Raw genomic sequence first — 23,566 nt, forward strand, 5'->3', positions numbered from 1 at the left:
GCCCAGCAGAACCCACTGTTTAGCATGTCTCGAGAAAGGGCTCGAGGAAAGGCTTATTTCGGCACACTGACACAGAGAGTGGAGTAGGAGGCAGAGGATAAAGAAGCTAATCTTGTCAGCCTAAAGACTGCTCCTCTTTCTGAATAACACTGCAGTTTGGTATTCTTTGTCCTGGCATTTAAATGGAAATATTATGAGACTTGGGCCTGTTGAGGAACATTTCACAGCTGTCTCTGCCCTGAGAGAAAGCAGACAATTTGGCATTAAGGATTCTGCAAATGTGCTGCATGTGTTTATCTGTTCTAATGACCTTAAGAATATGGATATTACCAGCATACTAATCACCTGTGTGTGTTGTGCTGCTGTTTTGCATTCAAATAGCTCCTCTGGAACAACACACATGAATATCTTTTTGTTTTTTTTTATTTTGTTTTTTTTTTGTTTCTTTTCTCACTTCCCACCTTGATCCGCTGAAAAGAAATATGATATGGTGTACTGGAAATGTGCAAGGATGTGTCACAATGACCGGGGTGATAAAAATCAATGAGCAGAACCTCCTGCCATCATGAGAGAGAGGGTACAATTAAGCTGATTTGCAGCGATTAAAATGCCATGTGAGTGGATTCGAGCTTCGTCTCGCGGGTGACAAAACCATCCCTCACACAAAGTATAGGGCCATTTACAAACCCACAGATTGAGTTGCTGCCACATTGTATGTATTCAAGTAAGGAAACATTGGCTGTAACTGCATAACCATTTTCAACTAATGCTTTGGTCTTTTGTTCATATTGTTTTCACATGTTTTTCTTATATATTATATTCACAATTTGTTCTGTCAATAAAATGTATTTGATAGCAAAGCAGCAAAAGGAGACAGTTATTTGCAAGAACTTTTTCCGTTATCGTTGCTGAAAATTCAGCTATTCACAAACATCCTCTATTTTGCCTTGTTGTATATTGTATGTAGTTGAATATATTCTCTCTTTCTTCATTCTCTTGTACCATTATCCCGTGCGAGTGTATCTGCTCTAACTGCTACTTTATTGCACCAACCACAAACAAAAAGTGGCCAAACACCCAAAGACAAACCACAGATCCATAAAACAAAAAATCACTATAAAAGCAGTACCGACAGAATATTTATTAACCTCAAAGGTGTGTGCGGGAGCTATTGATACATGGGTTCATTTTAAGACACTGCGCCCTTTTCCCAGGCATGTATTATTCATACATTTTAACAGCACAATAAGCAGTTTGTAGATTTCGGGCTGCCAATCATCGGCATTCTTTAAGTGGTCTGGCTGCTCATTGAGTGGGAGATACATGAGGGTGGGGTGCTCCATCACTCTTCTCCTCTTCCACTAAAAGGCTCTGACATATCTCCCTGGAGGCCTACAGCCAGCCCGGTGCTCTCTGTACACAACTTAATGGCTGCTGTCACTGCACAACTCATCTATGATAGCCTGCTCAGCAGCAACCCAATTACCAGTTTTTGAGACAGTTTTGATATACACATTACATGGCAGCAGTATTACACAATGAATGTCGCCGTTCTCTCAGTTGTTGTTCGCAGCGTGCATCCTAAACAGTGCACACGTAATATGACCCCTTACGTCTGCAGAGATATGAAATTCTGGGAATATTTATTTGTTTTCCCAAACGCGTTTCTCATGAACTGTAATGTCCCGGATTTGCTGTCATCTCTCTATTTTCAGCTATCCACTAAGGGTATAAACATGTTTGTTGTTGTACATAAGTCATATCGAAGCGTAATATCTAGGAGGGAAGATTGACTGAGGTGGCCTCCCTGTCATTGTTGTGTTCTAGGTAGCCTCTTAACTGGAGGAGAATCCCAGGCTTTATCACCAAAAGAAGACACTTTTGAGTCACAGAGGGGTCTGAATTCAGAGCAGTTTGCTGACAAACCATCTGTATGCTGTACCCTCAAATAGCCGTCTTGGGGACCGGTCCGCACTGAATCAATATCCAGTTAATTTCAGGTAGCACTGATCCTTTGGCAGTGGCTCATACATACAAGCTTCCTCTCTGGAGGAAAGCCGATAAGCAGAACACCTACTGAAAACCTGTGAACAGATAACAACCCAGGAAAAACCTGATGACACTTTGTACATCAATGACCAGGGTTCAGTCCGTTACTAGTCTCGCTATGGCTTTGACAATCACTGGAATATCTGACAGGGCACATACTGGAATCATTTCATTTAACACCAACTTCCAGTATTAGTCTTTCGCATCTGCAGAACATTGCATGTGGTAGAGGGCACTCCTGTGAAGTGTGCTGTAAACTACATTAGTACAGTCTGCAGTCACCTTGTGCAAAGTAGAAAAGTTAAATGTATCTCAAAGGTTGCTCAAAAGACCCAAAGGGCCGCTACAACTGCTTTATGAAGACACGCTATGGGTTATTCAACCCATACGTAAGTGCAACATCTTTCATTATTTGAATCAGTGTGGATCTTTACAACAAGCCATTTACAATGAATAGATCCAACTTCTTAAAAAAGGACTCGTCTAACAGAAAGCACTCAAGCAATTACGTTTGATTCCACCATAATTAATTAGAGAGATCCATTATTTCTTTCCTCACTGTGATTCACAGCAACAACGTAATAATTGCTTTCCATAAGCTTGAGGAACATTAGTGCTGAAATTTAAAGCATGTACGCCTTTGAAATCATGTTTGAGTCTTCATTTTTACAGTCAAAGCAGTTAAAGAAAAAGTCTGAAAACACGAAGCAACATGACAACACGTTTTAAAATGTTGTTTTCTCAAGACCATTAAGCACAATATCTGAGTGAAATGGGAGAGAAACAGATTATCAGTGCAATGCAGTGAGAATGACACAGCATTTCGTCATGATTCATTTCTTGCTCCTCTCATTGAATTTTGAAAATTATTTATTGACTGTGTTTTGAGGCTCCAATGAGCACGGATTCCAGGATAGCTTTTAGTTTCTGAGTAAAAACACAGATTTGCTTCTCAAATTGAATTTACTTTTGCCGAAATATTTAATTAATTTAATGGTTCTTAGTTACTCAAAGTAGTTATCAAGAATTTCTTTATTCTAAGGAGACTTCTTTCATCATATAACATATCAATACTGTGACATAAAGGCACACAAAAGAAAAATATATATAAAAAAATACAACAACAATAGAATAAAACAAGATAAACATAGCAGTTTTATGATTGGTACATTAGTTAAAGGGAATTTTAAAATCACAATGTTTGTTATTTTGAATTCTGAGCCTCACGATAACAGATTACGTTTGCAAATATTAGATATCATTCAATACTTTCCATCATCTTACAAGAAAATACTGCCGCATCAGAGTGACTTCCTATTGGAAAAAGATTTTTCTTTGATTGATAATCCTTGAACTAAATGCATGGTGCGACAGAGGCTAATGGGATGGAGCGGGGGGAAAACATGATGGGGGGGGGGAAGAGCAATAGAAAATGATGAATCTAGCCCAGCTGTTTGCCAAGGCAGGAGGTTTCTGGAACTATTGCTGATATGAAGTCGACTTGGATGTCATCCATGGGAGCTGAGTGTTATTTATGACAACAGCAGAAATCACTCGCTCATCATCAGGTGGAGGGGAGTCTTCAGCAGAATTAACTGAAGGCAAAGAGTTCGGGGGATACGGGTTGTTGCAGCCAACTCCATTAATTACACTTGTACTGTCAAACACCGCATCCAATAGCAAGCTCGTGTTTGTGTGCCCACACAGGTGTGAAGAGATAACAAATAATCTGTGCAGTTCTATTTTCAAAGCAAATTTCCTGCATATCTTAATAAAAAACCATTAATATTGTTTGTCTCACACACCGGCTTTGATTCATTGTGACATATGAACTCTACTCCAACAAAGGAGATTATCCTCAGTGTAATGTTTTGGAAAAACTAAGTAGTTTCTTTGTGTTTTGTTCTAAACTTCGTCGCCATGAAATTAATTGTTTATGAGTTCACCGCGTTGTAACTGTAACTGTGTTAAGGTTAACATGGTGCAATGTTGAGATCTCCGGTCTTCAGAGAATGAATAATAATGAGAAAATTAAAGATGTGTTTTCAATGCGGGGAAACATTTCCATAAATGCCTCAGGAAGGACAGCAGAGATGTGTCTGTACTTACATTTACCTCCTCTCAGATGCCAGTTTATTAGGTACACCTACAGTAGCTAAAGCTAATGAGTTAGATAGTCCCGCAGTAAATAGTGGATTCCATTAAACAGAGAGTTGTGTTGCTATTTAGCCTACACTCATTGATATGAACGGGTTGGACAAAATAGTAGAAACGCATGTTGAAACTGTAGCCTCCCAATTGATCATGAATAAACATGAATGTGCTTCAGACAAATAACTAAAGGTCAGTTAATAACATCCAAATTTGAGTATCTACCATCACCCTGTCAGGTTGCGTTGAATGTTCAAGTCAAGTCATTGACAGTTTCTCATAAGTCTTTATGAGAAAGGCGTGTGTTGCAGAAAACGGTTCATCTCCGATAAAAAAAAAACATTACCTGCTAACTCCATGTCAGTGAATAGACAGCAGTTTCTTGCAGTTTCATCACAGTGTTCTGCCAGTGCTACAGGATCTCTTGCTGGATTTAATCAGACATGAGTATTGATTATAAACTGATCCAAAGTCATAAAGTTATTGCCCATCAAGAGCATGTTCATATCAACCAAATAACAAGTCTGCTGCAAGATAAAGTGAATTACCGGTAGAAGAATCTATATGGACAACCAGCCACTGTTTTTATGAATTCACTCTGTCACACTGTGTAAAAAAGAAAGAGGCCTTAAAATATTAGTCTTGCTCTCTCCTGCCTCGAACTAAAATAACTGCCTTAATTTATACTCAGTCATGCTTTAAGATTTTAGGGAAGATGGTGCAGCAGATGTTTTTTTAAATAAATGCTCACCTCTCTCTCTCTTTCTGCATCATCTCTGACATTGTGCTGGTGAATGTAAAGTGTGGATTCAGATTTAAGTGTGGTCACGTGCATGCAGAATTTAAGGAGACCAGGGCATTGATTTAAAAAGCAGCCATGACGATCCAGAAGTTACCGTCTCTCTTGCAAGCTTGTGAAATCAGCTTGCATCATCACATTAGTGGATATTTTGTGCCGACCATTAGTCCTGCAGAGGACCAAATTTGAGATAATTTCTCAATTTTTGTCTCAATTCCAATGCACCCACACATGAGCTGGCGCCGTATAACCTTATTTTTGGGAACAAATCTCTACCCTCCTGCTGTAAAAGCATTAGCAGTGCTTATTTCTGTTTGCAGCACTGTTTGTTTACAGTCGCCCCGGCCCAAAGTAGACTAGATGGTGTCCACTGATAACTGTGGTGACATACAAAACATTAAGCACCAAAGAAATTGGATTAGCTGGTCTACTGAATGGTTCTTCCTGTTGATGCTCCTGTAGATTTATGAGTCTGATGTCCTCTGTTAAGGTCCTGTAACACAATCCTGAGTAATACAAATGCACTTGGGACTTGCTCCCAGCAAGCTTTGTCTTATTTTGCACCATTAGTTTTTTTTGGAAAGTAGTCTCTGCCTTGTGATATCTTCAGTGGTGGGGGAGGTAATTATTTTGGCAGAGACAGGATGCATTTAATCCCTAGTTTTCTATCATGTGTACATTTCTCAGTGGACCTCATGGATGCTTTTCAGTAGCAGTGGATGTAGGTTTCATTTCCATATTTTTGCAGTGCCTTTAGCTTGGAAATAGAAATATATCTACATCCTTTTTTTTTTAATCTATGAAGTGATATTAGTGTAAGTAGATCAGCTTTTGGATTTTTTTTTTACAATACCTATGGATTTTTTCATGCAATGCTGCAAAGCTTTCATCCATCCTTTTTAGGTTATTTTAATTGCTTACAGCAGCAACCTCAGCATTAACAGCCACAACTTAATCTTGTCCTTAAGCTTAGCTTCTTCAGCAGAAGTTGCCTCATATTAGCCAGTGCAGAATCCCTGAAAGCTAAAACTTCACTGTTGACCTGTAATACTGCTTTAACTAGAATTCCCTTAGAGCAGGCAGTTTATTATGCTCCTTGTACTTTTGCTGTTACACCTCCAAAGTAGACAATCACACCTCCTCTAATGTAGCTGCAAACAGATAACTCAATTACCTCGACGTGTGTGCATTGCTGTGAAAGGTCGGGGTATTCACACAGCGGAACACAGCGTGTGTTGCCCCCATAGCTCCTTTTGGAGGCATTCTTGTCCCTGCTGCTTCAACAGGAATGTGCAGCAACAGCCAGCATTTCGATGTCATGTCTGCATTGAAAGGCGAGGTATGTTCTATTCCTCATCAATCAATTTAGAAATTCCATCTGATATTCAGGGTTAAAAGGAAATGCCAATAGTCATTCCTTATACGAGTTTCCCAGGTGAGGCTACAATGTACTTTTATCGCGTGTTGCTAAATCAATTCTGCTGGCAGCCAATCTTCTGCATCTTTAAAAGCTCAAAGTGATGCATTTGAAGTTCAAGGCAGGGTCCTTGATTCCACTGTTGCATCTGTAAAGGTCAGTGAAATCTCTGGAGTTGTGGCGCTGATCTCATGCATGTATTTTTTTTTTTTTTCATTCCAAAGCTTCAGAGGAGGAAAGGCCAAGCTTGTCACTGGAAAGGAGATACAAGAATGAACCCTTTCAGGTGAGACTAAATAAAGACCTGGAGATGGGCCAGGGCACTGAAACATAATCCCCTACCAGAACTGTCTCTGATCAAGAGGACATGTCATAATCTTGGGTTTACTGGGTTTAGTGACTTTTCTCCTATGATAATATATATATAGCATTCATGTTTTATATGTGTATGCACTGACATAGGCAAGATTTAGTAACTAAGCTGAACTGATCGTGACTGAGACTCACAGAAAACTGACACCATTGGTTGTTTGTTCTAATAGTTGGCCTATGTGGAGCACGATTGATAAACTTGTCTATGTTGTTTGTCTGTAACTCACTGTTATTGCTGCCTATCTCTCTCTCGCTTACCCAGGCCACTTTCTTAATAAGACTTTTCTCCAGTCTCAAAGAGAGTAAAATGAAGATTAAATAAATCAAACGGGGGTGAAAGGGTTGTTTGTTTGCCAAAAACAAGCAACGGAACATTGTGACAGTTTATAAACCAAGAACAAGGAACAAGAGAATAATCTGCAGATTAATCAAAAGGAAATAATCAGTAGTTGCAGCCTTTAGACCTATGCTTGTGTTTTCTTAATTAGTGAACTTGTGACTATTATGACAAAATAAAGAATGTTGGAGTTTTTGTTAGCAGGAGTGCATTTTTAGTAAGATGACAGGAAAAAAACAGCCTTAGGGCTCTTTTGCTTTTTCCTTCAGAACAAAATATATGCTAAAGGGAATAATTCTGAGGTATGTGCTCAGCAATAAAACTGTTATGTATTAAGTTTAGTTTATTATTTAGTTCTGGTTTCAGGTGACAAAGAGAGTTATTTATTTCAAGGGAAATGAACTTAAGATAGTCTTTAAGGAGGGAGGAACTTGACAGGAGGATGCTCCCAAAGATGTTCTGCTTAGAATGGTTAGGGACAGGGTGACAGCGCCTTTACAACGAAAAGGAAAGGACTGTGAAGTCTGAGTGGAGGAATAAAAGATGAGGTGAAGTTAAAAAAAGCCTTACTTGTCATGATAATGACAGCTGTAACATTTTACCACTGCTGTCATCATCAGTGATTCCTTTACTGAAGTGAAATGCTTCCTTTAAAAAAATCAAGACCGCAGAGTAACGGTCGGTCTCTAGGCTCGCAGGGCAGAACAGAAATTCAGCAGTGCCATTACGAATAGTGCATATAAAGTAAGAGCCATTGCAGTGTCATGGCAAATGCACAATTTAACATTTTAAGAGGGAAATCCACGCAGATGCTCTTAACAAGTGCCAGTAGAGACTGACAATTTTAAAAATTCAGTTTTAATAGTGAAACGATATTAAAGCAATCTGAAATGTTGGCAAATGAAGGAGGATGTGGAGTCGAGGCCCAGAGACACGCAGCCATGCGAGGCTCTACGGCATCCTGCTCACAAGCCAAATAGCACTAAAACACAAATCACAGCAATGGCTTATGGGAGTGTCATTGCTTTTGCAGGTTTTTGGTCATAAATAAGAAACACTTAAATGTTTGACTGGATGATGGAGCTAGATGGATGTGACCGGATCACCAATGTTAACCCAGCCGATAATAATCAAACATAATAATAAAAATATTCATAATTTGGATAGACTCTATATGCTCTGTATGATGATGGCTTAAGCCTGGTGTCTGTACATATTGTGTACATTCTTTGCACTATTTAGTGCTTGTGAATGTTTCTATATTATAGGCACTGTGTCTTTAAATTGTCTTGATGTTTAGCCACGCGGCTTCAACTGACTGACACAAGTGTTTTGCAATCAGGCTAATCAAGTGATTAAGTAGTTAATTCACTGCAAAGTCATTAGTATGCATCCCCTGGGCTCCGTCAGTATCTGCCACTTTTCATAGCATTCAATATTTGTTGAGATATTTCACCGAAAAAAAAGGTCATCTCAAAGTCAAGGGATCACAAAAGTTGGAAATTTGAAATGTACCTGTAATGAATCAGCAAACATTTTCTAACAGGGTTGCAGCCTTGGTAAATATGCGGGAGCCTCATTAAGTCATAAATGAGTCCTTCTAGCTCACATTTGCTGTGTTTTGATATCCAACAACCCACGTCTGAACTGTGCCTTTTAGGCACTGCTTGTAAAATGCAGCTAGTAGGAAGTCCCAGTCGCTGATCGTGTAATTAACTACTGCCTTAATAAATCAGATGTTAATTTTTACACAGATGCAAGCACAAATTAGATACCTGAGCAGCATTTTTTTTCATTTGAACCCACTGAGTTGACTATGATGTGTGTCACACAGTAGAGATGGATAAAAAGCAGGTATGGTTGGACGCAAGCACAGGCCCTAATGCGTTGTCATAGGCAACCAGGTAAATTGGGCTGAGTAATATGAAGGTCTGGTTTTTGGTTCAGTCTTAGATCCCCAGGAGATTTGATCAGAGTGGAGTGGGAGATGTGGCCTTCTGGAAGACAAATCAAATGCCAAAGCATCAATTGAACCTTTATGCAGTTTTCCAGTTTTACAAATAAACTGCATCAGAGTTGTGAGATTGTATTTTAGGAGAAAACCAGATGTTACCTCACATCTCTCTAAACTGTGTCCCTACACCATCAAACGCTCTTGTCACTTTGTTGCTTCGTCCAAGAGAAGTCTGGCAACCCTCAATGAATGATTAGGTGTGGAAGTGTCCCAGGATACACTTCCACACCTGAGTCGTTCATCACCATGGAGATATGGTTTACCAAGTTATCACTTCGTTATGAGATTCTAACTTTGATCAGTGTCACCCCCAAGCCTGCCTTCAGTGTTAACTTAAATCAGAGTCCTCCCATTCGTCACCTCGAGCTGAAGTGATGAATCTTGAAGGCAGATGTGTATCTTCTCCCGCACTCAGGACAGAGAGCACTCCCCCGACTTAACTCATGATTTCAATAAAGCCCAACACTGTATGAACTGCTGTTTAAAATATTTGACACCTCAGGAAAAATAACTCAATCCGACACATTGCGCTTTATTCATTATTAAAACCCATAAATAAATGCAACGACAGAAAATCATTTCATGATGAATAATTGTGTCGCAATGTGCGTTTACGCTGCATAAGAATACAACGCAGCTCAGTCCATAAAACCTGCTGTTTTAATGTGGATTCATTTATCTGGGTGGCAAGTTAACAGGAACAAACAACTTTATTCATGTCTAGGTGTTGCTGGTATGCTTGTAGCTTAACACAATGATAGTGCTGCAGCTGAACCACTTCGGAAGGACAAAATACTATTAGATGTCCTTATTTTGCATTAATCAGAATAGGACTACTATATATATATATATATATATATATATATATATATATATATATATATATAATAACACAGTGGACCGATATGAGTTTAGTGTTGGCTTCTTCAAACCTGCATTTACATATTTTTGACTTAACACAACTCTGATTATCATTACACATAATATAACCTTATGTTGATAATTTTGCTTACCGTACATATCAAACAGACTCAGGGCAACGTTAGAAATATATTTTCCTATAATAACATACATTTTCAATAGCTTTTTCTTTGGTTTGTTTGTTCATTCTTTAGACCATTTTGGTTGAGAATAAGTCAAAAGGGTAAAGTTGTGCCATTAAAGCCAAACAATGAGCAGAAAGATGATATAAAGGTTCACGTTGCTGTGTGAATAAAGGTTCAGCAACTCCTTTCACATGACACACAGTCATCCGATTCCTTGATAGAAAAAGGGATCATAGCCACATAATATTCATTCACAGTATAGTGCTAACTTAATGATTTGTTTTCAGAAGTCAGTTGTTTATGACTGGTAATCAGCAAGGTGACAAATACTGTGTTTCTGTCACGAAGATTAACAGTAGAGGCTCTGTTGCATGGTCTATGAATTTTAATGCAGTGCTTCAGAGGTAAAGGTTACCGGTGTATGTAGGGGTCCTGTTGAGTGCTAGTGAGTGAGCGCGTCTGTGTGTGCTCCTCCTCAAAATCGTCTCCACTCACCGCATTGATAAGTCTAATCTGCTGATTTAACTGGTTTTGTGATGATGACAAATCTGTCACAATCCCCCCGCCGCAGGCAAAACAAAAAAACAATGTCTGATTTTAACCTACAAAATGCAACTTTTTTTTGCCTTGAGGCAGTAAGAGTGTTGTTAGTCCTGCACATTGCCACCGCAGTTGGTCAAATTCCTAACCCGGCGCCTGTCACTCATCTTGATGAGCTGTCGTCTTTGAGACGGCATGCATCCCGAGGTGGTTGGCATCTATAAGCTCACGTCAGGCGTCGCAGAAGTGAGTAAATTGTCTGTGCTCAGCTCCTTGCAGGCAATCTGCAATCTGACGACAATGCAACAGCGGTGTTCACCGTTGCTTTTGCACAGCTCTCCCGCCACACGTTTCACATGTAGCTCTTTAATACTCTTTTCGTTGCTTTCCTACCCTTGACTGTACTCAAAGCCAGCATACCGCTTTGTACCACACAAGATGTAAAACCAAAACAAAACAACAGCGGTTCGTCTGTGAAGACGATGCTTCCAACTTTTACCATCCCCATTTTAACTTCACAGTAATTGAGTATTTCACACAAACAGGATACATGAGATGGCCTTACACTGCTCTGGCAGCCACTTGAAGATGTCAAAACACGGTCTTCACTAGAGCAAAACAGTACAGCAGAATGGGTAGTTCCATGATACATTCATAATTTGAGTATCTGATTATTCCAGCAATTTATATATTCAAGTAGAGCAACAGGAACAAGAAAGCCACTTGAATTTGCTAACTTAGAATGGCAAAGCTGCTTATAAGCCTTTGCTGAAATTTTTTATGTACTTTTGCAGAGCAAAGAGTGGATTTGACCCCCTTTTCTCCCATGTGTTACTATGCAGTGGATCTACAAAGGTGCTGCTTCACAGTCGGCATGGACAAGAGGAATAATTACTGCAACCAAAAACACCTGCATATCACCTGTGATTGCTGTGTTAAGAAAAATTCAAAAGCTATCCTTTTAACCAATAAGTCTCATCTCATTTTGGCCTCCTAGTGTGAGGGACTGAAAATGCGACATAATCTATTCACACCATTGAGTATTTTACCCCTTTCCACACTTTCCTACTTAAAACATGTATCAGTTACTTTTGCAACACTCGTATGTCAGATCATGCTGGGTCATGGCTGTCGTTTCTGCTCTGTTTTATGGTGCTGCATTAGCTTTGCACTGAGGCTTCTGGAGGTGAACATTGGTTTTGTAGTGAATCTTCAAACACTGGTTGGATTACCATGAAAGAGCAGTCATAGGGGCCATTAGTCGAATGGGTACTTGTAACCCCTCCAAGTGGAATATTTTTATTTCAACGCTGAATCTAATAACACACCTATTTGTCCATTCAAAATATGTACGGGTCAGTCTCTCAATTTACTTCATTTTTACAAGGTTTCTAAGCAGAGGATGTTGGCATATTTCCAAAACTCATGTGTCATTACGGATGTTTAAGAGCATGTCAACTCATTATTTGGTTGTTCCCTCAAAAAGTGTTTATTTCAAAGAAATGGTTGGTTAAATGTTCAAATTAGTGGCTAAAAAGGACTTTATATGCACACAAGAGACCCAAACATCAATACCTTATCATGTCATTTAATAAATGATTAGATAAATAAAGCACCAGACATAATTGAAAAAAAACAAACAAACAATGCTCTCCCTTTGTTTGTTTTTTTGAAAAAAAAAACATTATATTAATACTGGTTAACTGGAATCATATGTGCATGCATGCAAGTGTTCAAGGGTCTGTGTGTGTGTGTGTGTGTGTGTGTGTGTGTGTGTGTGACAGATTTCAGGGATGTGCTATATGTGTTTGTACTTTTTCACAGTGAAGGAAAGGGAGTGATAGAGAGAGAGAGAAGGGAGAGACATTATTTATTCATATATATTTATGTATCTAAATGTAGAGGGAATGATTGGTTTACTGGCTCCGGTGTCAGCACTCAGGCACAATCCTACACCAAGCATAAAGTGATGGTAAAGTGGCAATAATAAACCTCTTCCAAGCCTTTGCTGGTGTTCAAACTAAATGTTAAAGGCCCATACCAGTCTTTAACACATCGTGTGTGCATCAGTGTCTGCAGTGTTTACTTTAGTAGCGCTCAGCCTACCTGTTGTACCTGCCATTCATGTGGAAACAGTGTGTAAAAACACTCTGTTAAGTTGCGGTAATTCAACCTTACGTTTCTTATTAAGGGCCGAGCACCGACCTCAGTGTGAGGACCTATTGTGTTTCAAAGGAATTTTTTTTTTTTCTTTCTAACTTATGAAATTTTGGCTTCATGTTTGACACAATATCACATTTACAGATATATAAGTTCATTATGTTTTGTTACCGTGAATGCAGATTGTAACGATTAAATAGTTATAGATCTAATGCTAGTTTAGTTTCAGTTTCCACCCGTTTTTGCTGAATGTTTCTCATGGTCTTAATAAGAGCACTCATTTAGTAGTGCATTGCTATAACGTTGTCACCTGGCAGCGTCATTACCCAAAATGCAACTTGACCGGCGACAGTTGGGTCAGAGAGGGTTATGCTAGTAGCGGCTAACTTAATGGCCTTGAGCCGCTAGCATCAAGCAGAGAGGAGGAGCGGCTACAGCGGACTGGTCAACTCACTCCTGTCCAACTCCCTAAACCCAGTTATTTTATACACATTGTATGATGTATGATTCAGCGATCAACAAGTCCTATTTAATATCTAATATCAGAAAACCATCTCATATATTAAGTAACATTTTGATGTTGTGATGATACTTTTTCCTCCTCAGCCACGCTCCCCGTATGTCATCCGACCCTATTTACACTCAGATTCAGATCCCTAATTACTAAGCCATAGGACATCATTAATTAGCTCAAAACAATTTTCATCTCTGGAAAACAACCACCTCAAACTATTTTGAATTATGTATGATACATAAAAATGGCTCACACCGCAACAATCTGAATAAATTACCAAGGCTTAAATTGATATCAGAGAAAATTAAGTGTTCCATTAAGGATCGGAGGAAACAAACTGGCAGTGACACCGCGGCGTGTTAACCTGGCACATTTGATTTGAGTAAAACACAAAGTATGTTCAGAAGAAAACAACAGCTTGTGTTGGATTTTAGTTTTACGAGTTAGTTAGTTAGTTTGAGGTGGATAGTTGAAATGTTTTTTGTAGTGTCGGGTGTTTCTACGTTTCTGTGAACCGGAGAACTTTGTTGAAATGGTAGGTGATCCGGGTCTGCTTGTTTACTCTACATACTGCCTGTCAACAATAGATTGATGCTCTTCTGACATGACCTTTTCCATGTTGTGGGGAAATGATTAAGGGCATACTGTGATTTAACATTTGAGCCAGCATGCGCTTTATTGATCGTGTCTTCGCATCTGAAATGATTAGCCAGTGTGGCAAATATTTGATTCTCTTTAGGAAACCTTTCATTCATCTGCGTATTAAGCTTTGTTACGAGCATGACTAAACATTATTATATAGATATATAAAAAGGATGCAAATCGTTTAATTGGCCATGCCCATCTGTAAATATAATCTAAATTATGGTGAGAATTTACTGTATATACTGTATTTGAACCCACTTAGGACTGTGGTCATGGAAGACAGTTTACCTCAAAACAAAAAGTTAAGAAACAAGCTTACACAGTGTGATTATGATAAGCTGCACCCACACATTACCATGTTGATGGATGATGCTAAATGGTGGCATTTCTCTTTTTAATTATACTTTTCTCCTTTTTAGTTACCACCTTTAAATTATGCATCCCATTTTACAACAGAAGGCACCAAATTAGTTCCAAAAAAATAAGGGATGGGATGTCCATCCATCCATCGTCTACCGCTTATCCTGTATTCAGGGTCGTGGGGGGCTGGAGCCGATCCCAGCTGTCATTGGGTGAAGGTGTGGTTCACCCTGGACAAATCGCCAGTCTATCACAGGGCTAAGTGATGAGATGTGGTGGACGTAAATGCATGGAAATGTGGCTTATTACTTTAGGTTGTGCCTGAACAGATGAGATTATTGGAGCGTCGAGGAGCCTGGATGCTTCTCCTCCAGTTTAAAAAGAGCCTGTTAAGATGATTTAGGCTCATGATTAGGATTTCTCAATGACTCCTCCATCATGCAGAGATATTCCAGGAATATTGAACAGGAAAGAAGCCCTGGGACACACCAGAGGTATATTATATCCTGGATTACAGGGTCTGGGAATGCGGATATCACCTAGGAGGAGCTGCAGGGCATCGGCTGGGGGGGTTACTCTGTTTAGTCCCCGACTACCAAGACACATTCTTAAAGAGGTGAATGGACAGTGTTCATGCTTTTAACCACAAGGGGTGTCTTTAGTTTGACTCTTAACATACAATTAGTGGCAGAACATATTTTCCACCTCTTTTTAAGTGTTTTTGACGTTTGATTTTGCTGAATGAAAAAAAGAAGATCCAGGTGTATTCCTAACCCTCCCTTTATTTACTTGGATATTTTTGATTTCAGTGCCAGCATCGCAAAGTCAAGGTCTTCTATCGGGGAAAAAAGGAGCACATATTTGTCATAAACATCCATGAATTATAAGTACATGATTAATTATTCATGTCCTTGCTTGCCGTGCTAATGTGAACAAAGTGACCTTATTCTTCCTCGGCGTATGGTGAAGCTCACATACGAGCTCTGGCACTGCATGCCACGCTGCTGAAGCCACGCAGTGATTTAAAACTGTAAAGTAAAACACACCATTAAAGCAAACACTGGTATACAGCAGTGTTGCTTGTTTATTCATGCAAAGAGTTATGGTCTTTATTCTAATGCACCCTGTTTTTTTGTTTTGTTTTGCATACATGTAAACAGTTAGGTAAGATTTGGCCACATATGATCCTTAAAGAGGGAACATAACAGTTGTTGTTTGTGTGTTTCCCTTTAATCTCTGGCCAAGGGCATGATTAAAATGCTTCTTTTTCTGTCTGTAAGCGTCCATTCATTCATCCATCCTTCCACAGTTCAAGATAATGTTGTCAGTCAGCTGTTGTTCCTCTTGGTGGCTCATATGTCGATCCTCAATCTATTGATTTTGATCGATTGGCTTTAGTTCCTGTCCGTCTGTTGCGTTACGGATTCGAAGGTGAAATAAGGCTTGGGTATATTAATATCCTGTGAAAATGTGAAATCACATTACTGACAATTAACAGTGTTTTGTGTAGCAGCGGGCCTGCAGCGCCAAAGCTCAGTTTTCCCTGCGGTGCACTGAGCATGAGTCATGATGAACCCCGTGCTGACTCCTCATGGTGAGCTATCGATCCACTACCGGGATCACCTTCTGGCCATCATCTTGAGGGCTCATTAGCAAGGGCTTATCAGCTGACGAGGGCTGTTGCAGTGTTGTGCAGATGAAACCAATAGTGAATGGGAAAAACACATTTGATCTTCTTTTGATCACCTTCCACGCCTGACTGTTAACACCTTCCTAGAATAGAATGGATAATTGATTAGAGCCCAAAACTGAGGTTAGCCATCATTCATACAAACAACAGAATATTAGGCCCTCTCAAAGACTGTCATTTTATTTTTTTTGGTAAAAAGTTTTGAATGTGCATATTGTGGTTTTCATTCCATTTTATTCTTGGTTTATTCTTGTGTTATTTTGTCATAATTCAATCTAATTTGTTTGAATTGAATTAATCTGAGTACATTTTATTCACAATTAATCCCCGAGGGAAAATATTTAATACAGAACAAAATAAACAATATATACAATATCTCCCTGAATAGACAAACTAGAGGAATGAGTTTTGTCACAGTTGTTAAAAAAAGAACATTTAAGTTCCAGAGCTGCCTCATAATAATCACCAAGTGTTTAATTTTCAGTCACCACTGCTTCTCACAGGCTGAAACTGATTTCCCTCTTTATCTTGTTGAACAAAAGCCTTATATAAAGAATAATGTGAGGCCAAATTAATTCCATTTCATTTAGATCACACAAATGGAAGAGTCTCCCTCCCTCAGTAGAACCAAGATAATGCCCGGATCTGACATAGAAGAGTAATATCCTCCGTCTCATTTAGGCCCACAGAGATCCTTTGTTCTATTCTGTGGAATATCTCATATAGATGTCCAAACGGAGGTCATTTTTACACATGATTGGTTACTTAAGTTTGTCCTTACTTACTTATTCATACCTGAATTATTTAAACTTGAATTCACAATTAGGTAGGTATTTTATCGTGTTTTGTCAGGTTTTTCTTGACATAGTATATATGCTTTAATATTACAAATAACGATATTACCATTCTATTTTTCAGAAATTTCAATCTATTATAATTATCTATATCAATAGCTCACTTTAAACACTATATATTTCCACAAAGTGAAACTTAATGGTAATTTTATAAGTACAGGGGAAACTGATCATCACTGATTGGGGCTGACTGATATTATTATCATGATTTAGACCGTTTTAAACTCATTTTTAATTCAGGAATCCTAAAACAATATTGAATGCATACTTCTAAATAACCTTATGGTAGCCTATTATGCCATTGATACAAAATAAATCCAGAAGTAGCGGCACCATCTCAACTAGTACAAACTGAAGATGCAGTCACGACGTTATAGTTTCAGTAATGTGACATTTAGGAGCTGTGGAAAGTCGAGAGGTTCCTTCATCATGGTCCTTCGTGAAGCTCATATAGCTTGTTGGAGAACATGCATATATGGATCAGCTCTTTGGCACTGTGGAACTGAACAATAAATCAGTCTCAAAACACTAGTTTGAAATTGGTTATGACACAGACTTTGGGAAAACAAATAACATTAACAAAACGCTTCTGTACGACCGCAACAGCATGGTTACGACAGTCAGAGCTGTGTGGATAATTAAAACCCAGCAGGCAGGACTTACTAGCTAAGTCACCAAACTCCACGATGTCTTAATCAGAATACATGCATCATTTAACACCAATGGGAAGCATGCAACACTATAAAAGTTACATTTTGGGCGGGAAACATAATGCCAAAACAGCAGCAGGGCGGCAGCTCACCATCTGCCCGGTGCAGCCAGATTGTTAGGTCTTTAGCGGTCCAGCATGCTGATCAGAATACGATCCAAGCATGAGGATTTGGTGGAGATTTGCAAAAGTAAAATTGATTTCATGGAGCAGAGGATTATGGACTTTACTTCGCTTTCCCCCCAAAGTCTCAGTTTATTGTTGGAACAGCTGGAACTACACAGAAAAGACATTTAGCACCCCGTTAAAACAAGACCACATTTTGTAGATTACAGCCTTTATTCAATAGCTTTTGAGGAAACATGTACTGTGATAGGTCTACGGGTTTGACCAATCTCTTGGCCAAAGTCCAATGCACGTGAGGTGTCACTGCAGTAATGGCGGCTTGTCTTCTTCCATGTGCAACCAGTGTACAGAGTTGCAGTAGATACAGACATGCACGTAGACGTAGTAAACGTACATGTAGTACATTTGGTGCATTCTCACTAAATGAGCCAATCTTAGTTTGAAACCGCCATGAAACTACCAAGACACATCTTTAGCATACATGTCAGTTGATGTTTTTTTTTTTGGCTTTATAGCATCTTTGACGTTTGCTTTGTCTTTTGATCTGTTTTTGGTTGGCAGGCTACAATTGGTGCATTTTCTCTATTAAACATGTCCTTAAGTGGCTTGATGGGGAAAAAAACTCAACATTGAGAGTTTCAAAAGTTTTAAAGAATTCATTTATACTCTCAAATAGTTGATTGGTTTTAAACAGCTAATTTTTCATAAAGCCTTCCGCAGATTATTTTCTAATGTGACATAAGGCCTTTATTTTGCGCTCATGCATATTGAGTAGATCTGCCACTTTAATCGCCAGCTGTGGTTAGGAGTAGGACACACGGCCATTCATTTAACGGAGATTCAAAGCAAAACCACCTGTAGAAGGACGTCCAGTCCATCTGAGACGATCCATAGACGCCCAGGCTGTTCACTCCCTGTGGCTGACTTCACTCCAACTGAACTGACTAGTTATGTCCAGTAAAACGGTAAAATCACTCCTCTGTCCTGTGAACATTTGCTCTGTTTCCCATTCATGAAGACTGTACACCGCAACTGACAAATCCATCTGTGCGTCTCCTGTTTCGGTGTAATCTCCTGGCTATGACATAATGTCAAATAGCACTACCAGACCACAAACCAACACCATCTCTTTTTTTTTTTGGAGGGGGGAGTGCAGGGCGGTTTTGGCTAATGCCTTCAGTCCAATAAAACCAATATCCTCCAAATCTAACAAAGCTGGTTTGTTTATTAGCAGAAAGCTTACTGGATTATTTTGTTGTTTCAGGATATTGATATTTGATGAGCTAATTATGCTATTTTTTTTTGGTAAATGTTTCTTTTGAGCACCCCACAGTGCTGGTGAAGAACAAAGGGCTCAGTAACAGTGTGAGTGAATGAACTGGATCTGAACTCCCATTATTTGAATAATTCCTTTGCTTCTGACAGGTCATGAACAAGGTACACACTATACATTATCTCCAACCACCTAGAAACGGATAGATCTCACTCTGGGTGAAGGCTGAAGTAGTTATGGTATTGTAGTTACAGTGAGATATGGGATACTCTGGTGGTCTCTATAGGTTTAAGACTTCAGGGCACCTGAAAATATGACAATACTGAAAATGAGATATTAAGAACTGTTTTTTTCCCGCTGGAGCAGCTTTGACTTTCAGTAGCCTAGATCGTGAAGGATTAATCAAACGTTCTGAATCACTTAGTCACAGTTGTAACGTTTCACAGCCATGAATCATGGCTAATTGCACTTTTAAAGTTGATATTAACAAGCCAGCTGTAGCTCCCCAAACCACAGAAACACACCTCAGGAGTGTTTGCCAGAGATACTACGAGATGCTATACCCAAGAGAAAAATCTCTTGTGTTCTAGCGAGAAGCTGTTGTTGTTAGATTTTCTTAATCATAACAAGCCAACTTCCCCTTCTTCTCTAACAAAGTTTTCTCTTTGTTCAAAGAGATGCGTTTTTAATCGGGGAGGTTACAGCGGGATGAGCCAGATCTCCGCTGCCATAGGTTATGCATTATTTGTGGCTGGTGAATTTAAATTAGGTAAAAGCATCTTCATAAAAAATACACCAGAAAACACTTCTTCCCCACTGAAAGCATTGTTTTTTTGTTTTGCTTTTTTGTTTTGCACATATGAATATGCTGTGTCATTCAGGCAACAGTGGACAAAAGAGGCTTAAGGAGATCAAGTAAACACCCTAAAATTACGAAATTATAGTAAAAATAAAAAAATGAAGTAGGAAACATCGCACGCAGTGTTTTTAAGCGGTGTGTTTGTGCTGAAAATAAACCCCTCTAGTGTGTTTTTGATATATTTTCTCATAATACTTGCGGAGGTTATTATCACCAAAAGACACCGAGGAAGCAGCTGTGTGAGTTGGTGGACTAAAAGACAAACGGACGGGCTCGGTGTGTGTAGGTCTCCTCCGCCTCCAGGTCCCCCCCGCGCCTCCACCACCGCGCCTCCGCGCGCTGGTGCGCGGGTGCGCATTACCGGGGACGCATAAAGACGGAGGACAGGCAGCAGACGCGTCCTCTGGATCCGAGCAGCTGAAGTCGCAGCCGCTCCACTCCATGTTTTGCCCTGCCCTCGTGCGCTCTGCTCGCTGTGCAGCGCGCGCGTCTCCGTTGCATTCCGCTTCCCATCACGCTGACACGAACACACGGCTGCTGCCGCCGCCGCCGCTGTGTGTGTGCGGGAGAAGTTGTTTGCACAGAGAGCACCAGGTAGCAACTGTCTTCTCACACCGGATTTCTTCAAGCTGGGAGGCACTCGGACTCGCGGGGGGGTCTTTTTTCTTTTTTCGAGGGAATTTTTTTTTAACGCAATGAGGTGGACGTACCAGCATCTGAAGTGAGGGAGTGATTATCATTCTTTCTTTTTTCTTTGCATTAACATCTGACATCCTGATCACTGAAGACACCTTTCAAACAGCCCTTGCTGGATATTCTTTTTTTTCCCTCTCTCTTTCTCTGTCTCGCTGATGGAGCTCGTATCTCCCAGTGCAACATCATCAAGGATTTCACTCATGTATGCGATGTGGAGGCTGCAGGTCGCCTTATGTGCTCTCTCGCTGCTGTCCCCGTCGTCTGCTGGTGAGAGCAAAGCGCGGAGCTGCAGCGATGCTCGGCAAGCGTACAACGCCAAAGGATTCAGCCTCGTCAATGTGCCTCATCAGGAAATATCAGGTAGGCAAAATCGACTAATCATCAGTTGGCACCCCTTCACCACGTGTCTCCCCCTCCTCCCCCCTCATATTAAACAATTCGATCATGATCGACACTGCAACCTCAACTATGAGACGACCAACAATCCCCCCACTAGAAACACCCAGATAGTCATTATAGTGTGTCTGTGCAAAATGCCACATTTCATCAGGAACTTTGTCTAAACTCAGACTGCATCTAATCTTCACTTGGTTTGTTTGTTGGGTTCATTGCAAGTATTTGGATAATGAAATACGTGCCGTTGCAGGAGATTGTAACTATGTTTTGCTGGATAAAGGTCAGTTTGATCCTGATGTTTGCTTGATGATGTGTCACAACCAGCTGCTTTTCATTCCGTACCTTCCAGTAAGTACACATGCCTTTCATCAGTTTTGGCCTTGAAGCCGTTCCAGGGGGGGTATTTCTCACCCCAGAAGAGGTGACTTCCCTCTCAGCTTATGAATAGACACATAACTCTTCTAACACCAGGACTAAAAGCCCAAGACTTTGCATGTGAGACGTCAATATGTCATTTATTTGCAGCCGCCCCCAAAAGCATTCACGGATAGAGCTGCTTAGATGGATGACGGTGAGACCACCAGAAGATGTGTTTTTGAAAGTGGCAGCATACCTGTTGCCCACATTCAACAGAAGAGCATAGGCTTGTTGTGTTTCTTGGCTAAATAGTGAACGCTGTTTACCAGCAGGGGGCTGTATGCACTCAGCACGAAATACTGCTTTTGCTGAGGGTTTCTCCTCTTCTTCTTCTTTTCGATATTCCTCAAGGCTACAGCTTAGGTTTTAATTCATGTGCTTTGGTACAGCAGAGATATGGAGTTTTATTATCTCTTGTGTGGTGGTAATCACATTTATGGTCAAAGCAGGAAAAGGAGATTAGTCAGTAAACATAGTCAGCTTCACGAGAGGGAAGAGGGGAAGCAGAGAGGCCTCAAGTTAATCCCACACTTGCCTCTTGCAGACAAAATAGAGATACTGTATTGGTAATTGGCAGTGTCAGGCAGTAATGATCATAGAGCTGCCTTATTTGCTTTTAACAGGATTTTGGCTGGATGGGAATTTGATAGTTTTGTTAATGATTGAACGTCTGTGTGTTTAAGTCTCTCTCTCTCTCTCTCTCTCTCTCTCTCTCTCTCTCTCTCTCTCTCTCTCTCTCTCTCTCTCTCTCTCTCTCTCTGTGAGGGATCTTTGCATTACCAATACATCTTCTACCAGTTTCATTCTTCAAGAGTTGTAAGCCTGTGTCGTGAATTGTCCAGTGGTCTAATTTACTAATCAGACCTTTTTTGAAAATGGACAATATAATAATAATAATAATAATAATATGTTGCTATAATGCTGACAAAAATAAGCCAAGTTGTATCTTCATGATAGAGCAAACTTTTGCACACCTGTAGAGGTCGACACAATAGAAAACAAAAATACCCTCGCTCACACTGCCTCCTTCACTTGCATTCAGAGATGTTTGGTGACAACCATTTTTAACAGTTTAAAGATTTACCTCGCTGTTGTAGCTCTTCTTGATTATGGCAATAACTTTCAACCTACTTTTCCCATATGAGATAACGTCAATGTTGTTATGCTCGTATTGTAGACCCATGGAGCTGAGGTGGTGTTTCTGGATGGATTGATTGATGTTTAAATCATTCTCTCTCATTGTCTGGTGAAGTCACTTAATGAAGCTCTGTGCACTGGAATGTGAATAATATAAGTGAAGAAGAACGAAGTGATGGAACTGTGCTGTACGTTCACCAGTCAAATGTCCATCAGGAGCTGCAGTAAAATATGTAAAAGGTAACTTTTTGTTCCCACACTTATTCTCTTCTGGTAGCGACATAGAATCAGCATCAGCAGATGACTCAAATCAAAAAGACCACACACTGTAAATAGTTCATGTGCAGATTATTTTTCCCATGTTTAATAGGTACATGATAAAGGTTTAGATGCAGTAATAGAGAGCTGGTGCTTTTATTTTTTTGTTTTTTTATCTTAGTTTGTGTTTCTGATATTTCAAAGCATAGTAAGCTACAGGGACATCAGCCATTGAATGCAGCTTGATACATATACTATTGATATATATACACACTGCGTTCAATATTATATATATTATGAATTGCATTACACAATTTGGCTCAATGTTTGGTGCTTATTTATTCATTCCCCTTTGATTCATTTATTTTATCCGGAGACAGGATCTTGGACTTCACTTGTGCAGCTGTTTGAGTTTAGTGAAACAGTTCTTATAGGAGAGAAAACCCTGTTGTTTTCCAGTATTTGACTACAGCGTGTTGTTGGCCTCCGCTCGGAGCGCTGGATGGGTTCCATTTACAACAACAGGAATTAGATTGTGTCCGATAACGGTTCCTGACTGATTTGGAAATACTTGGACATACTGTTATCAGATTAGGTCGAGTTTTCAGTATTCCTCTGTGTCATGTCACATTTGTTGTCTGCTTGGAACTTCAGCAAGATAAATTCAGAAACAGAGGTCATTTGTCCACATTATAGATCAGAATGGCTTTTGGAGCTTTGATCAAATCCTAATTACAATTCATCTAT

The 23,566-nt window shown here is 39.7% G+C and overlaps 1 protein-coding gene across 2 annotated transcripts in view; it reads left to right on the plus strand.

Annotated features, from left to right (window-relative positions):
* Positions 1 to 20,028: 20,028 nt before the first annotated feature.
* Positions 20,029 to 23,566, plus strand: part of LOC311011829 (glypican-6-like) — a 125,127-nt gene continuing 121,589 nt past the window's right edge. For both annotated transcript variants that reach the window (XM_084006975.1, XM_084006976.1), the window contains exon 1: positions 20,029 to 20,971. In XM_084006975.1, coding sequence (XP_083863101.1) covers positions 20,767 to 20,971 — 205 coding nt within the window. In that variant the 5' untranslated portion in view covers positions 20,029 to 20,766. The remainder of the gene's footprint in view (positions 20,972 to 23,566) is intronic.

This window comes from Eutrigla gurnardus (assembly GCF_963514095.1).
Source record: "Eutrigla gurnardus genome assembly, chromosome: 1".
Lineage (NCBI taxonomy): Eukaryota > Metazoa > Chordata > Actinopteri > Perciformes > Triglidae > Eutrigla > Eutrigla gurnardus.